Source organism: Labeo rohita, chromosome 4 (assembly GCF_022985175.1).
Source record: "Labeo rohita strain BAU-BD-2019 chromosome 4, IGBB_LRoh.1.0, whole genome shotgun sequence".
NCBI classification, from domain to species: domain Eukaryota; kingdom Metazoa; phylum Chordata; class Actinopteri; order Cypriniformes; family Cyprinidae; genus Labeo; species Labeo rohita.
Genome location: NC_066872.1, coordinates 40,443,882 through 40,460,928, shown reverse-complemented (window position 1 = coordinate 40,460,928; position 17,047 = coordinate 40,443,882). Strand labels below are relative to the sequence as shown.

Genomic DNA, 17,047 nt, shown 5'->3' with positions numbered 1-17,047 from the left:
GGAGGGTGGAAGGGGGCGAGAGAAATGATAATGGCGCAGAAGTAGAATAATTGTGAAAATGATTAGATTAAGTGAGCAAATGAGCTCTCCAGTTGGGACGGAAACCAAAGAATTGAGGTCAGCATTCCTGACAATTATCATAAGAGCAGAGAGAGAGAGAGAGAGAAAGTGAATGTGAGAGAGAACGAGAGGGAAAAATCCAAACAAGCAATCAAGGTATGCAAGAGGGGAAAAAAAAGATGAAAATGCTAAGACGGATAAGGGAAGTAGAAAGAACAGGAAAGTGTGGCACTTAGAAGCATTCCAGCTTTGTGCTTTGAGATGTTTTGTGCTGGTGGCAGTAACTTGAGCAGTTGTATTGCGTTTTTGTAAACGGTGCAGCGCGCTCAGGCAACGGGGCTCAGTGTGCATCCCCCATCCGCTCGGCTTTATCAGGTCCATATCACTGCCTGTAGCTGGAGGAATTTTGAGGAAAGTGAGGTCCTGGAACAAGGGGGAAAGTAGAGAAGCAGAGCCCCATGTGCTGGATTCCTGAACCCCCGACACACACACTCTCTCACACACGCACAACCGTTCCCTTGCCATAAGCCACTCAGACAGGGATCTGGTTTCATGGTAAATTTTATTACACATGGATAGAAGGGGCTCCTACAATTAGGGAGGGCTTCTTAACAGGGTCTTGCTTATCCGTCTGCTTGTTAGCCTGCTAGCTTGAACATTTCGTTCTCCCATTATACATTCCTTGCCAACCTCTCCATTTCTCCCCATGTCCAGTGCCGTCGAATTTGAATTTAACGTCTCTAACTTGAGCCTGCTTTCTCCACCACCATCTCCAGTACCGGCCACCTTTCCTTTCTTCTTTGCTTTATGGCTCACATATGAGCTGTTAAGTTCGGAGTGTGCCTCCCTGTTCCGTAGCCATCTGGGATCGGCTCTTCAGAACCCCTCCGGCCCTTTGAGGAGATCCGGTTTCCACGAACGCTCACCCGCACCTCCCTCTTTCCTCACATACATACACAAACACCTCCCTGCGGACCCCCTTGACATCTTTGAGATTCCTCACTCCTTGCCTTCCATTGTCTGTGTTTTTGAAGCCACGTTTGTGGATCGTGTGAAGGTTGGATGTTCTGCCAAAATAAATCCGGGAGGTATAGTGGCTCCTACTAATGTAGGGTACATGTCGTCATTGGCTAGATCATCGACAAGGGTCGAAGGGCACACATGGACATTTGTAGCAATTTGTCTCCTCTCTCTCGTTCTCCCCTCCGGTGCGAGTTTATCTCCTGGCGGAGGGCCTCTTCCGCTTGGAGAGTGGCAACTGTATAACACCCCTCACCTGTTTTCAAAACAAAGACGTGAGCTTGAGCGTTTTTGAAAATCATCTCCATGTTTTCATTCGCAGTAAGTTAGAGCAGGTCAGCCTGAGGGGGAGGTAGAGGGAACTCTGCATACTGATGTTTAAGTAACTCTGGCATGTTTTAGGAAAATTATGGCAGATTTGCAGTATTGCCTCATAAATCATTTTATTAACCCCGAGAAGGTTCCTCAGTGTGACTGAATGAAAAATGATACACTTTCTCTTGGACTGTGGAACCCAAACGGGGATGTTTGGAAGAATATCCACGTTGTTTTTTTCCATACTTGCTGTCATTTTAAAAAAGCCAAACAAATTTAGTCCAAACAACTGTGATGCAAGTTTTCTGAAATCATTCAATGACTTTGTGTAAGGAAAAGCCTGAAATTAAATGTCATAATTCACTATAAATTTGTCATTCCAAACCTTTCAAAATTCTTTCTGGTCCTTGAATCTGATTGGCTGAGAGGAGTGCAATATTCTAGTGATATCGGCACTCCATCTGTTTTACCGCTTGTATCACTCCGCTTGTGGCATTTCTCACAGCGAGTGTATTGGCAAACACCCAAATCCACTATGATTTTATAAATAGTACTGCTTTTATGTCACGGAATGTAGTTTTAAGAGTTTTTAGGCGAGAATGTACTTGTTTAGACTTCAAATATGCGGTTTGTTAATACAGATAACGTGTATTTGAAAATTTGCTTCAACGTTTTCGGAAATGTTAGCTTCAGGACGTTAGCCATTAAGCACTCATGAACCCGCAGAGAGCAGCCTCACCTCGGCCAGATCTTCGGGAATTTGCCACTGGCTCTGTCTCTGTAGTGGTTAAACATTAGATATTAGATATAACTCATTTTGGGTAAATCTAACGGGCAGTCTTTGGTTTCTTTAAACTATTATTTGTTACAGAGCAAGCAGTTTTGGCTGAGGGCAAATCTCTCATGTTATGTTTTATGTAAATTTAATGCTGTCAGAGCTCTGCCTTTATACTTTTAAACTAAACTGTCTAGCAACTGATGTTTTATTGTGAATATGAGATTGAGCTGAAGAATGAATTCTGTATTAGATGCAGGTAATCACACTCGCTCAGTAAATATTTCTCTTAACATACTCTACATAATACAGTGAGCTTTTAATACAGTGATACAATAAGCTTTCAATGAAGCAACTCAATGTTCTTTCTTACTAGTTCTAAAGTGATGTTTTTGATGTAGTAACGGAGGTATGGGCTCAGTGGTTAAACTGTCAACTTGAGATTTGAATCTGTGGCAGAAGGAAGTAGTTCACACAAAGGAGAGTTTTTAAAGACACTCCATTGTGATTTCTTATGTATTTGCACTCATTCCGTCGTACTGTTGTATAAATATAATATCACACTTGTAGCAGTGCAATATGGCTTTATATCGCCACGCTGTGATTGCCTGCAGCCGAATCACAATCGTGTTGATATACAGTCAAATTGCACTCCTACTCACTTAATATTGCTCATCTATGGAATGCAAAAGAGCATATTTATTGGGTTTTGAACCTTGCTGACTTTCAGTGTAAAGGACAAACATCCATTAAAATATTTTCTTTTGCATTCTACACAAGAAAGAAAGTCATACACCTTTGAAACGCCATGAGGGTCGGTAAATGTTTTGGGTGAAGTGTTCATTGAGTCAGTCACAATGTCAGAAACAAGATTGCGCCCCAGTGCACATATACACACACTTGTTCGATTGTACAGACCTATGAGCAAAGATTTCCCTAGTGCAGTTCAATAAACATTTTACGAGTCCCTGCGCCCCACTAAACTCGGTCGGTATCGAAAACCACTTCACTCGTGAGCCGGCAAATAAGCAAATACCACCTCCCCCTCTTTCTCGTTCTCTCTTTTGCTTTGCAAATGAGTTTCTCTCTCTCTGGCGTCCAGAGTCATCTGTAGGTGCTCTGTGGCCCCCAAACCCCTGAAATCTTACAGCTTGAAGGCAAAATGTTTGTTTTTACTGTTTATTTTTTTTTAGTACACATGTTTCTTTTTTCCGATTTTCAAGAGAGGAAATGAACGATGCATGTTCACGCTGGGAAAGCCATGTACGCCTAATGTTAGCTGAGTTGACTGAACCATTTTTCAGTCAACCTCCTCTGCTAAATTTGTCTCTATCATGATAACTTGTATGCTTTCTGTAAGTCTGTACCAGGATTTACATGCTACAAGCTGGAGAGCTTAAGCCTGACTTTCCGAACCCTCGCCCCGAATCCTTCGCGCTAACCCGCTGAGCATGTGGAACAAATTGTCTCGAATGGGGTATTTTCTTCCTCGTGAGGTAGTGACAGTTGATCTAAAATGTTGCATTTTTTTCCAGGGGCTATAATGGCTTCCCCTCGTACCGTCTCGGCCTCCGGCCTTCGTCTCCTCCATGTTGACTGCTGCCTTCTGTGGGGCAGAGTGAAAAACTGAGAGGTTGTTGAGTACAGGGTGTCTAAGAGCTGCTCAGAGCTTGTTTGTTCAACATTTTTATTTAACCTCTGACTAAGTGGCTTGTTAACAGGTAAAGATCGAGTCGTGCCTACACAAGAAATCGAGGCAACCAGAGGCATCATGCCTTATGGGTAGAATATTGATGTCTGTTTTCTGTGCATTTTCTTGTGTCGTTCCAAACCTGTATGACTTTCTTTCTTCTGGTGAGCATAGAAAAAGATATTTTAAAGAATGTTTCAATTGTTTTTGTCCATTTATAATCACTGGATCCCTTTGACTCTCATTTTTCATTTTTCATTTTCATTTTTAAGTGGACTGTCCCTTTAAGACAGTAATTCTCACCTAGGCCGCTTGCGTTGACTATACTGACCCAGACGTATCTGGCCCATTTAAACCCACGGCTGCCCGGTGGTCGGTTAACGTTATGTTTATTACTGTAACAGAGGGGAGGATAGGAGAGAAAAATTGGGAGCGCGGGAGGTGGAGGGAAGAGGGTGAGAAAACCAAACAGAAGGAGCCCAACCATCACATTCTGGTCAGAGAGCAGCCAGGAAACAAGCTGAAGAATCCAGAAGGGCAGGGTGTGGGTCCGCTTTCGTTCGAATGTAATGTCTTATTGATTCATTTCATCGCTGTGTGGTGGTGGAGTCATGTGTGGTGGTGGGCTTGCCAAAAGTAATCATGTGCGTTTTCCCTATCCCTGCCATAGATGTCAATTCAAATGAGCTTTATTTAACAAAAAATGGGGATGATGTCTTCCCTGCATTGACCCCATCTTGTTTGCAGAAGTATTTCACCAAAAAATGATATTCTTGTTTTCACACCCTCACGTTCCATATGGCAATTTCTAATGTGAAACAAAATGAGAAGTTGCATAAATTGGGAGCAATAGAAACCACATAAAACCAAAAACCACTCTGAATGGAGGTGGTCAAGCTTCAAAAAAAGCATGTCACTTAAAAGCGATCCAGACAATTTGCGTGTTAAATTCTAAGTGTTTTGAAGCTTTGTGTGAATAGAAGACCAAAAAGTACTGAAAAACTGTCCCCAGATGTCAATAATTTTTGCGCATATAAAGTTGTAGAAAATTGGTGTCACATTGGGTTTGACATCAGTGACAAAGTTGGTTCTTGCAAGTCTCTGAAGTGTAAAGCATGAAAGTATAATAATGACAGTTTTCATTTTGGTGAATTATTTCTTAAATTGGTAAACGGTAATCTAAAAAAAAAAAAAAAATAAGATTTAAGAACGCTTTCTTAAATCTTATTTTAAAGATTTAAAATCTTCTTTTTTGCACAAATTGTGCAGTGGGTATTTGTAAATGTTGCATGCTAAATTCAAATCCATTTGCCCACATGAGCACCACAGCTTAAAGGGATATATCAACCAAAAATGAAAATTTAGACATAATTACTCACCCTCATGTCGTTCTAAACCCGTAAGATCTTTGTTTATCTTCAGGACACAAATTAAGAACACAAATTAAGATAGTAACTTAGTCCATGTGGTCAGTGGTTCAACCGTAATGTTATGAAGCAACAAGAATAGTTTTTGTAATATAACGATTTTATTTAACAATTTAGTCTCTATTTTAGCGATGTCCTCACTACCTTTCTGGGTCTTGAACGTGGTAGTTGCATTGCTGTCTATGCAGGGTCAGAAAGCTCTCCGATTTTATCAAAAATATCTTAATTTGTGTTCCGGAGATGAACGAAGGTCTCACAGGTTTGGAATGACACGAAGGTGAGAATTAATGAGAATTTTCATTTTTGGGTGAACTATCCCTTTAAAGTGTCAAAGCGTGTACGCTCAGCCTCATCTCCAACAAATTAGTGCATTTCTAATCTAAAGGTGCGCAGACACGGAAACCTTGGGGCGCTTGTTAAATGTGTGCAATGGTTTGAGCATGTGGAGGCTTGAATCTGTATCAAGCAGGGAGGTGAGTGTGCATATGTGTTTATATTTGAGAGAAGCCGGTGTTTTGTTCTCTATTCTCTACAACTCGGCTCTTCTCTCACTGTCTCTGTTATTGCTTTTTCACACCCTTCTCCTCTGGGTTTAAAAGATCTCCGTCGCTCGCTTTCCCCCTCCTCGCTCAAATCCGTTCCAGCTGAAACTTGCGTGAATACGCTGTGATCCTCCTCTCGCTGTAGGGCTCGAAGTAATACTCTGTCTATCAAAACGAATATCAGAATCACTTCTTATAATGCTTGTAATTGAATTCATACAGATAAAATTTCCACTCCTAACAGCATGGGCTGAGATGGAGATTTGATAACTCAAGCCCCAAGACTACCAGGCTTAGAGTCAGACTGGGCTCATTTCAAAATGACGGGGGGGAAAGTGTGTCTCTATGTGTGTTTTTTGGCAGTCGTTTACAATGAGCTGTATCTTTTGCAGACGCAGAACCGCATGAAGTTAATGGCTGATAACTATGAGGATGACCACCTCAAGGCCTCCAATTCTGACCAGACCAATCACAAACCCTCTCCAGATCAGGTGAGCCAATCAGAGTGCACCTTACAAGATTACTTTGTGCGTTCTTTATCTTTTACTTCTTCAATGGGGCTTATAGACCATTTCACTAGATGTAAACAACACTGGTCCAGAAGCGCTTCCTGTTTTTTTTATTTTTTTTATTTCACATATACAAATACATCTTAAAGATGCTAATGTAACATTTTCATCCAGTCAAATGTTATGTTGGTTGTATTTTTTTTGTGATGTTTGTGTAAAGTTAAAAAAAAAAAAAAAAAAAAAAAAAAAGAAACAGGAAGTGTATCGGGACCAGTATGTTTACATCTAGCGAAATGGTCTATAGACTGATCCTAGAAATCTAGTATTCTAGAGTTTAGTGTTCTAGAGTTCTATTCTAGTGTTCTAGGGTTCTATTCTTCTATTTTAAGGTAGTATCCTAGAATTCTAGTATTCTAGGGTTCAATTCTAGTTTTCTAGGGTTCTCTTCTAGTATTCTGGAGTTTTATTATAGTATTCTAGAGATTTATTCTAGTGTTCTAGGGTTCTATTGTTGTATTCCAGGGTAGTATTCTAGAATTATAGTATTCTAGGGTTCTATTCTAGTGTTCTAGGGTTCTGTTCTGGTGTTCTAGAGTTCTGTTTTAGGGTTTTATCCTGGTATTCTAGGGTTGTATCCTAGAATTCAAGTATTCTAGGGTTCTTTTCTAGTGTTTGAGAGTTCTATTCTAGTGGTTAAGGGTTCTATTCTACTATTCTAGGGTTCTATTGTAGTATTCTAGGGTAGAATTCTAGAATTCTAGTATTCTAAGGTTCTGTTCTAGAATTCTAGGGTAGTATCATAGAATTACAGTATTCTAGGGTTCTATTCTAGTTTTCTAGGGTTCTATTCTAGTATTCTGTGGTTCTATTCTAGTGTTCTAGGGTTTTATTGTAGTATTCTAGGGTAGTATCCTAGAATTCTACTATTCTAGGGTTCTGTTCTAGAATTCTATTCTAGTATTCTAGTGTTCTAGGGTTTTATTGTAGTGTTCTAGGGTTATATTCTATTATTCTAGGGTAGTATCCTACAATTCTAGTATTCTAAGGATGTATTCTAGTATTCTAGTGTTCTAGAGTTCTGTTCTAGGGTTTTATTCTAGTATTCAAGGGTTGTATCCTAGAATTCAAGTATTCTTGGGTTCTATTCTAGTGTTTGAGAGTTCTATTCTAGTGGTTATAAGTTCTATTCTACTATTATAGGGTTCTATTCTAGTGTTCGAGAGTTCTATTCTAGTGGTTATGGGTTCTATTCTACTATTCTAGGGTTCTATACTAGTATCCTAGGGTAGTATTCTAGAAGTATAGTATTCTAGGGTTAGTCATTTAAACAAACCTTAAGTCCCATGCCATTTATGCTAAGAATATGAATTCTACCTTAAATTGTGTAGCCTGATGAGATGAGTTCTATTACTTTTTCATCACAATGAAACAAGTTTTAAAAAATCCCAGAACTTACAGTGAAAGTTACACCTTCTTTCTTTCTTTTGTCTCACTCACTCACTCTGCTATTTGATTTACCCCTAAAGGAAAGGCCCTATTTTGACTTATAAAAAAAAGCCATTATAACCAAACATAAACAACAGGAAATTACATATTTCATATCCAATAAGGAACAGCATCCTCAGCTCCAATTTGTGTATTATTTCGTAGTGGGTCACCAAAAATCAAAAAGCTCACATTTTCTCATTCATGAATGTGCGCACACACACACGCACATCCCAGAGTGTTTTTCTTGGAATAGTTCCGTCACACAGGATGATTCTGGAAGATTTAACTGGCTTTGTTCTTTGTTGCTTTTAAAACATTGAATTCCTTCGCCTTAAGCCTCTCTCCTCTGGATGGCTGTCCAACAGGAATTAGTTCACGAGGAGAGAAAGAGGAAAGAATTGACATGATAAAGGATGAATAGAGAGTGAAATTCAAAGAGAAAGGACAGCCTGTTGCATTCTTCTGTCCCAGCTCTCCCAGGAAGCACAAATCCTACTGGTTGTTATGACATGACTTGATGCGCTAAACGCAGTGTGTCATACCTGTCCATGGACTCCTGGTGTAATCCAGTTCAAGTGCTACATCCTAACTCACGTGCTGAAAGAAACCCATCATTCAGCAACACTCCGCCCAGGCCTCGACCCATATCCGCATATATGTGTATATGTATGTTAAAGGTCCGTCTACACGCTCAATCTCCCACGCTCACACAGAAAGCTGCTATGAAGCTATCCCAGGGTCTCGCAAACCCTTTTCATTGTCCTTCCCGATTGCCAAGAAAACACTTAGCTCACATTTTCCTGTGATCTTCATTTCTCACCTACATATTTCCAACTCAAATAAGAACACCCTCACACATCAACACCTGAGCCCCGCTCCAAACCTCCCCGATCACACTGTTATCACCTAAACATGGCGACTACAGAGCTGGGACTCACAGGGACCTCAGACGGCATTCGTTGCAGGTATTTTCTACAGCCATCCAGGACGGACGGGGTAGAGGCCACGTGTGTTACTCATTTCAAGCTATGGTTTCAATTCTCATTGTAGCGTAGCCGCCCCTTTTTTTGGGCGAAACCGGTTGCTTCTAATGCTGTTTCACTTTGGTTCAATGGCTAACTAATCACCCTTAACCCTCCTGTTGAGAGATGGAGAAATTAATGGGAATGTAGTGTCTATCTCTAATTTATGACTTTTTTTTTTTTTTTTTCACTGCATGGGAAAAACTTACTGCTGCTCCTCACTGAGGAAAAATTGGTCACTTAACATGAAATTTCAGTGCAATAAATGACCTGCTCTCACCCACTAATAACTTCTTTCTTTAATCCCATGCTGCCTTGGATTAAACCTGCACTCATTTTCCACCAATAGGACGATGAGGAGGGCATTTGGGCATAGCCAATCACGTGCCCTCTCCCAGCCATTTTGTTCAGAAGGGTGAGAAACGCATAAATGGGGAATGACGCTCTTCTTCTGTATTTCATCATGTTTTAACTGTCTTTGAGTGTGCTTGTATTTTTCTTTCCCAACGCTTTCCAGTTCATCCTTTCATTTCTTTCTTCTTTTGGGCTTTTTTTTTCTTCTCTCATTGTTCTCATGCCCTGTGATTTTCTTTTATTGTGTTTTGTTGTGTGCCTCATTTTGGCATATAAATTGGTGCTGATTATGTAATTATTTTCATTTAAAAAATGGTCAAATATGACTTTAAAACAGGCTGTCAGAATGTAAAGTGACGCATGTCAAATATTTTTCTTCCCACATTTTCCCATTATTCCCACAAAAATAGGTTGCAGGTCTGTTCTGATTCGGTCAGCACGGAAGAATAGTGTTAAATACAAATAATACATTTTAAAAATGTAAAAAAAAAAAAAAAAAAATACCAGAATAATTTGTATTTAATAAATTTCTTTGTTTTATTTAACATTAAATAAAAAGAAAAAGAAAAGGCAGCAGAAGCAGAACCTTTTTTACTTAAGGTTTTTAACACATTTTTCTTAGTATTTTATCATGGTCTGCAGGAAAGAATATTGTTAAATCAAATTAAATAAATGTATACATCAAGCAATTAAATAAACATGCCAGAAGCATTTATTAAACTATTTATTAAATTAAATTAAATTTATTTATTTTTTATTTTATTTACCCTGTTTTGGTTTTCAGGAAAGAATAATGTTAACCAGACGCATTGTATTTATTAAATTAAATTTATTTATTATTTTATTTAACATTAAATGACATAAAAACAAAAATAAAAATAAGCTTCTCCTGTTTTTCATTTTTCTGTCTTTATAATGTATGTATATTTTTATATATATATATATTCCAAAAAAAAAAAAATTAACAATAATTTTTTTTTTTTTACATTTTCTTGATGTTTTGCCCTGCTTTGGTCTGCAGGAAAGAATAATGTTAAATCAAAATTAATAAATAAATGTATAAATAAATTAATCAATTAAATAAAAATGGCAGAAACATTTGTATTTATTACATTTATTTAATCTTTTATTTAACATTAAATGAAAATTTAATGTTATTGTAGTGTCTGCAAAAATGTTTTATAGTGTTTTATTATGCCTTATTCCAAAGAAAAAAATGTTTTGGCTATTAATTTTGTAACACATTTTTCTTGGTGTTCAGCACCAAATCCGAAAAGACCTGCATTGCATGTTGTGTTTGCAAAATGTACATAATTTTCACATCTATTTTCCATAATTTTATTGTGTGGCCAGTGCAGTTTGTACTAATATAAATACATTTAAATGCTTCCTTTTTCAGGACATTGTAGCTTTGTATGATAAACAATTTTGGTCCCAATTAGGTTGTCACTTCTAATATAAAATCTCAGTCTTAAAGCCAAACCAGCTCAGAAGCACTGGTTTACATAGTGTTTTATGAATAACTGTAGCTTAAGCCCTTTAAAGTCTCTCTTGATTTCGCTAAATGACTCAAGCAGCTATTGAATTGACATATCCTTTCCCATCCCATTCAGGATTTCTGTCACGCAGACAGTTGAATCCTCCACCTTTATTATTTTACACAGACAGCCGAGGAACAAATCGACCCGTCTGCCTTTTGACTGCTCCGGTCTTTTCCCTCCAAAAAACAACAACATTCTCATATTTGCCTCCACACTGACAGTTTTGATGGATGGTTTTGAGGAAACAGATAGACCGTAGAATACATATGAGCCGCACATGTTCAATCCGTAGGACACATGCGCGAGCGTTTGCGCGATCCCTTCAGAGCTGTTGCCCCGTGCCCATGGTGATGCTAAATGCCATGTGGCGTTTTGACTGTAATTAATTAGCAGGTCGCTCCCCGTCGATGCGGCCCGCAGATAACACATGTCCGTCGCATGAACAGTCGCACGCGCTAAAGCGCATATACTGCGAGTGCAATTAGGCGTAGCGGAGCGCTGGAGAACAGAGTGGAATTGTGTGAGCTGTGGGCCGAGTGTCTCAGCAGTGTGAAGGGAGGGTTTTAATCCGAACAGCTGCCTGCATACACTGTGTCCTATTTCAGGCAACTAATGGGCCCCTTCGCTAATGTTTTTGCTTCGTTCGCAGTTCTGATACATCTCAAGGAAGAATTCGGATCGTAACATTAAAGTTGCTCCTTGTGTATCATATGACCATGTAAAACTTGTAATGGCATTTAGCAGGGGAGATCAAGACCCCAAAGCCCCTGAATGCATTAAGGCTCACATAAAGGGCAGCCGTGTTCTCCGAACCGTGTTCTCGGGGCACTGCAGTCGTACGTACAAGCGCATGATTAGAGCGGGTAATAATCTCAACATGACTCTGATCTCCTTCATGTTGGATTGTGGGTGGTCGAGGCCTATTTAATTGCTCGCCGTTTGGCACGATAACCCACCACAACCCTGGAATCGGTTTCGGTCGTGATGAAATGCAGTCCGTTTTAATCTGACTGTGTGGTGCATCACTAGGTGTGTATTTACAGATGCTCTCTGGCCCTTGACTCTGTTTTGTGTTGTTGTTCTTTAGGGGTTCGAATTTTCTCCTGCGGCTTTGTGGATAATTGATGCATGTCTGCTTTTGTTGTCTCCTTCCATCATTCCAATGTCATTGTGTGATGATGCATGTGGTTTTTTTGTGTTCCGGAGTTCTGGAAATGAACACCCAAGAGTGAGGGAGCTTGAAACTTTCTGTTTCGCTAACAGAATATTTGTAAGCTTGCCTTCAGGTAAATGTCAAGGCGGACTTGGCTTCAAATGTCAGGAGGGCTGACAAAGCATCAGTCCTTTTGAAGTAACTTGTCTTCTTGTCTGGTTGTCTGAAGGAAGTCGGGAAAACGTGATGTCCACCCCAAACTTGACTATATCATTTTATTTTCCCGATCCTCGTGAGCGAGAAATCTGTCAACCAGTTGTTTCCCTTCCCCGAAAACAGGTCAATCCGCCGCTTTTTTCCTTGCGCTGCATCTGCCTCGTTAAATTTCTCATTCTTCCATCTTTTGTCACAAATTTGTTTTCAAAGTGACTCACATATGACACGATGCCAGAGCGGGTGTTAGCACGCTGAGCAGAAAAGTAATGAAGACTCCATTGTCGTGTCACCTCTGTTTGACAACCTTAGACATTACTAACCATTTGGACGGTGCAATTCCATGGAAAACTGTGAAACAGAGTTTGGCAATCGCTCACATATTCCAGGGGTCAGTGGGTACCCGTCCCGCTGGAGCAACTAAGGTGTAACCTCTGCTGAACCCGTCCCATGAGCGCAACCACCCACCAACCATTTGCCCACATTATTAAAACTATCCCGCCCCTCAGCGAGAGAACAGAGACCTCGTTGCTGACTTGGTTTTTATTTTTTTTTCTTTCGGCTCAAAAATGGCTCAGTGGTCAGAGGGGGAAAATTTCAACAGCTCTGTTTTAGTCATTAATATGAACCCAAAATGCATGTTTGCTTTCTTATTTGCCTTTTGTACTTGCATTGTTTATTCCAGCTTGACTTTTTTCTTTCTGTCAGATCCAACTGATTCCAGTCCAAATATTTATAATTAGATTAAAATGGGAAACATGTGCCGGCGAGGGAAGTTGCAGGGGGTCGTTGTTGAAACCTTCCCACCTCCATATGATTTCAATATAAAACTGGCCTCTGGCTCCATGTGCCTGGTGCAGACAGGAGGGTAGACAGTGGTGGGGCCCTTGCACAGTCTGGGGGACTTCGTTTGGCAGAGCGCAAGCTCAGGGTTTCTGCGGAGCCCCTGAACCATGCCGCCCCACTTCCTGTACCGTGAAACTGAGATCTACATCCCTGGAACAGAAGAGAGTCACTGTACCCCAAATGGCTCAATCAGTCACCCTCCGAGAGGAATCACTTCTCCGTTTGTTGGAGTAAGAGCATGCCATAGGAAATGAGGAAATAGGGTGTCATTGGAAACATACCCTTGCTCCTTACAAGGGGTCAGAGGTCGTTTGACGGATGGCCGTTGCTCACCCAGGCCAGCAGAGTGAAATGACTCTGAGCCAATCAAGCGTGCGACAGATATCAACCAGTCGGTCCCAGCAGCACGCATGCGGCGGGTTTTATCTGACCCCGTAATCGGAGCCTCCCGCTTGGCTTGATGAGAGACCGATGACTGCCCTCAAAGACGAGATGAATGGCTGCAGTTCTGCGGTGGCCATGTTTGAATAGGCCAATCGGAAGCGAGTTGAGACGGCGGCATCTAAGCGTTGAGATGATGTCATGAAGGATGAGCTCACCTATAAGTGGAGTGTGTTGAATCTCTCCACTGTCAAGGTTTCTGGCTCAACGTTCTCTACTGGATCCTGAGAGAGACTCTGCTTAGCGTCAGCCAGATAGGCGATGACTTTCCCCGCCACCTCTGGTTTACACGGAGTATGTCAATATATGTGTTTTTTTTTTTTTTTCCTGAGAGGAATTCTGAGCTGGCTCGGTTTGGAGATGGTACGTGTTTGGGGAGGTTTGTGTCAGAAGTTATCTCAATACATTCCGTTTCTCACCATTTCCAGTCCAGCTATAAATAGTCCCGCAGTTTGGATTTTATCTGCCTCGCAACATTTGTTCATATTTGAAGATACGAAGGTGCCGCTTTTGATGTTTTTCTTAACCCTCTGGGGTCTGAGGGTGTTTTGGGGCCCTGGAGAAGTTTTGACATACCCTGAGATTTGTGGGGTTTTTTTAGTATCTTAAAAACATTAATGGCTAAAGTCTCATTACACTGTTTTCAGCACAAACTGGGCTACAATAATATGTAAGCAACATGAAAAAACAACATTTATGCATGGTTAGTGAACTAAAACTAAACTAAAATTCACTAATAACAATTAATAACGCAACTAGACTAATAAAAGAAAGACTTACTCATCCTCCTCCACTGGATCAAGCCACCACGTCACAAAGCTTATTCCTCTCAGGGGATCTTCTTCCAGAAACGACAAGTAGCAGAGATGAACTTGACAAAGTCCTGCTGCTTTGTTTACAGAGGCGATGTGGGCATTTACATGTCTGCGTGTCTCACGTGGACTATTGTAATATCAAAAGAGAAACTAGCTTGTGGGCGTGATCACATTAAAGATAATTGGCTCAGACGGGGAAAAACTGGACATCACGTTGGTTTCATACGAATTACTTTGCCACAGAATATTTGTTTTCGAAATGACTGATTTCGTTTAAAAGTAGACAAGTCAAGCTTTCTATAGAGATATCTGAACTGAGTTTTAGTTCATTTTTGTGACACGTTTCGAAAATGAAGATCACAGAGGTGGCTCAAAGAGCACCCTGTGGTTTCTTTATTTTACAAAAGGACCAAGTTTTGTTGTTATTATGATTGTATACAAATAAAAATAGACCCTTTACAGAGTTGAATGATGTATTGCTCTTATCTGTATGATCAAAAATGACGGAGTAATTTAAGTTCCTTTAGGTGTTATCAGGAAGAAACGCCACAAAATGTGCCGGCGCGTTTGTCGACCCCAGAGGGTTAAAGTTCCCTTTCTTCTCTCTTTCACTCTCTCAGGCACAGCGTTGCTTTTTTTGGGCAGTTTCGTTTGCCCAGTCTTGCTTCACTGCCTGACTGTCCTGCTTTTTAAGGCCTCAGCAAACCACACGTCTTGGCCTGCTCTCCCAGGATGCATCACTCAAGAAAAATACATTTTAATGGCGCATCCATGTTTCTGGTTTCCCTCTTGGAACTAGGCAACCCAAGGCTGTACTGGCCAGCTGGGTTCTGCTTGCCTGGTCTGTGTCAGAGGGTAAACTAGGAAAATAGACTAAAGATGTCAATCGAACCACCATTGCATTCGTTTTTGCCCCACCATTGCATCAGTTCTCCCTTCGGAATCTTGAAATTGATTTTAGGCTGTCATTAATTGGTTGGTGCTGGCGATGATAAAAGTATGGTTTTCTGCTGTTGACCTCAGAATTACCAAATCTCTGCGAACAATCCTATCAAAACAAATAATCGCGCGACTCCTCCCTCCTCAAACCCGCTGAACCCAGCGTGGCCGCGATTTCTGCGCAAGCTGCTGAAACAGTAAAGTTCGAGGCTCATTGTGGTGGGGATTATGTGGTCGGAACGTTTTGGCCCCCTGGTCCAGGGCGCCATTTCTGGATGTGTTAACGGGCGGACGTGGGAGCCCTACCCTGGGCGCTGCGCCCGTCGGCTTCCCTCTCCAGGTTAGGAGGGGAAAGTGCTCGTAATATTACTCAGTAATGGTCCATGACCGAGAGCAGTGGAAAATCCTCGCGAGCGTCTGCTAACTGATAACGCAATTGTCTGAGCGTTTCCCGCTCCGGCGAAAGACTGAAAGGAATGGATATTGCATGCATGTCAGCCATGCGCGTTGTAAAAACAATGCATCTGGAACTGGTGCTGTACTGGATATGCGATATTTCCCTGGGATTCATCACTGGAAACGTGTTGATTTGTTCACTTCCAGATTGTTCTTGTTTTTACTAGACATGTTGCGTCCTAATCTCCGCCCGCTGAACGTTAGCTTCATACTACTAATAAACTCCCCGCGGCATGTCAATAGGCCTTAATGCTTTCCAGAGCTGTGGATGGGGGGCCTGGAGCAGGTTGGGCCCTCCTGGCCCCCCTGCGGACGCCACCGGTCTGATTTAAGGCTGATAGGAAAGCTGGCTCAGATTCTGCACCCTGCCTAAGCTGTCCAACAACCACCTTAAATCTCCCAGTTCATTTAGCACTTAACCAGCCGTGGACGGAATGAGCGCAGGAGACCGGACGGGTGGAAACTGCAGCGAGGCTGCTCCCTCTCTTTTTTATTTCTTCCTCCTTTGCTGCTGCTGCTGCTTCTTCCTCTTTGTCTCTTCCCCCACCTAACCCTGGACTCAGTCTGTTTCCGTTTACACCCAGCTCTCCAATTAAGCCTAAAATCGAGGGCCTAGAACTACCTCTATTATCAGTCAATAAAAAAGGAAGCCTGCCATGTGTGGTTCACACTTAAAAGAGGCCGTACAGGTGAACATGTTACACATATGTTTAAACATATCTTGCCAAACCAGGAAACAAGCGCACATGTGGAATTAGTGTTAGGTGTGACGGTGTATGCTATATTTATATAAAATGTGTGCAAATAACATATATAAATATGTAGATATACCACGTTATAATGGGAACAATTTAGTTTTGATGCATCACACATATTTTTTCAAGTGTTTTATATTAAAAGTAGATATTAGATTTCATTATAAAGTTACACACATTAGTTCATTGTTCATGGTAATTTTTTTTAATATTTAAAATATAATAATTTAATATAAAACAAATTATAAAATTCTAAATAATATTACTTTGCAAATTGAATAAATATAAATATCTATTTTATATTTGGGATTTTTATAGTTAACTAAAACTATTTTCATTACTTGAAATAAAGCAAATGTAAACTGATAGACTAAAACTAAACTGAAAATATAAAAATATATAGACAATATAAAAATAAAAATAGTTGTAAAATATTAATGAAAAAACAAAAATACTAAAACTTAAATGAAAACGAAAATATAAAAGTAAAATATATGGAAAATATACAAATTGTTTTAAAATAGTAAAGAAAAACTAAATTACTAAAACCTTAAAGTTAAAATTTAAATATACAAGTAAAATATATAGATACAAATATACAAAAAATACAAAATACAAAAAATGTTTTAAAAATATTACTGAAAACCAAAAATACTAAAACTGTAAAATTAAAATGAAGACATAAA

General features: G+C 40.2%; 1 protein-coding gene across 8 annotated transcripts in view; it reads left to right on the top strand.

Moving 5' to 3' along the window:
• The window catches only part of erc1b (ELKS/RAB6-interacting/CAST family member 1b), a 256,072-nt gene that overhangs the window by 205,304 nt on the left and 33,721 nt on the right, over window positions 1–17,047 (top strand). For 6 of the 8 annotated variants that reach the window (XM_051107019.1, XM_051107018.1, XM_051107022.1 and 3 more), the window contains one exon: window positions 6,222–6,320. In XM_051107019.1, the coding sequence (XP_050962976.1) occupies window positions 6,222–6,320 (99 nt within the window). Of the gene's footprint in view, window positions 1–6,221; window positions 6,321–9,197; window positions 9,264–17,047 lie in introns of all 8 variants that reach the window. The other 2 variants (XM_051107024.1, XM_051107025.1) reach the window with 1 other exon arrangement.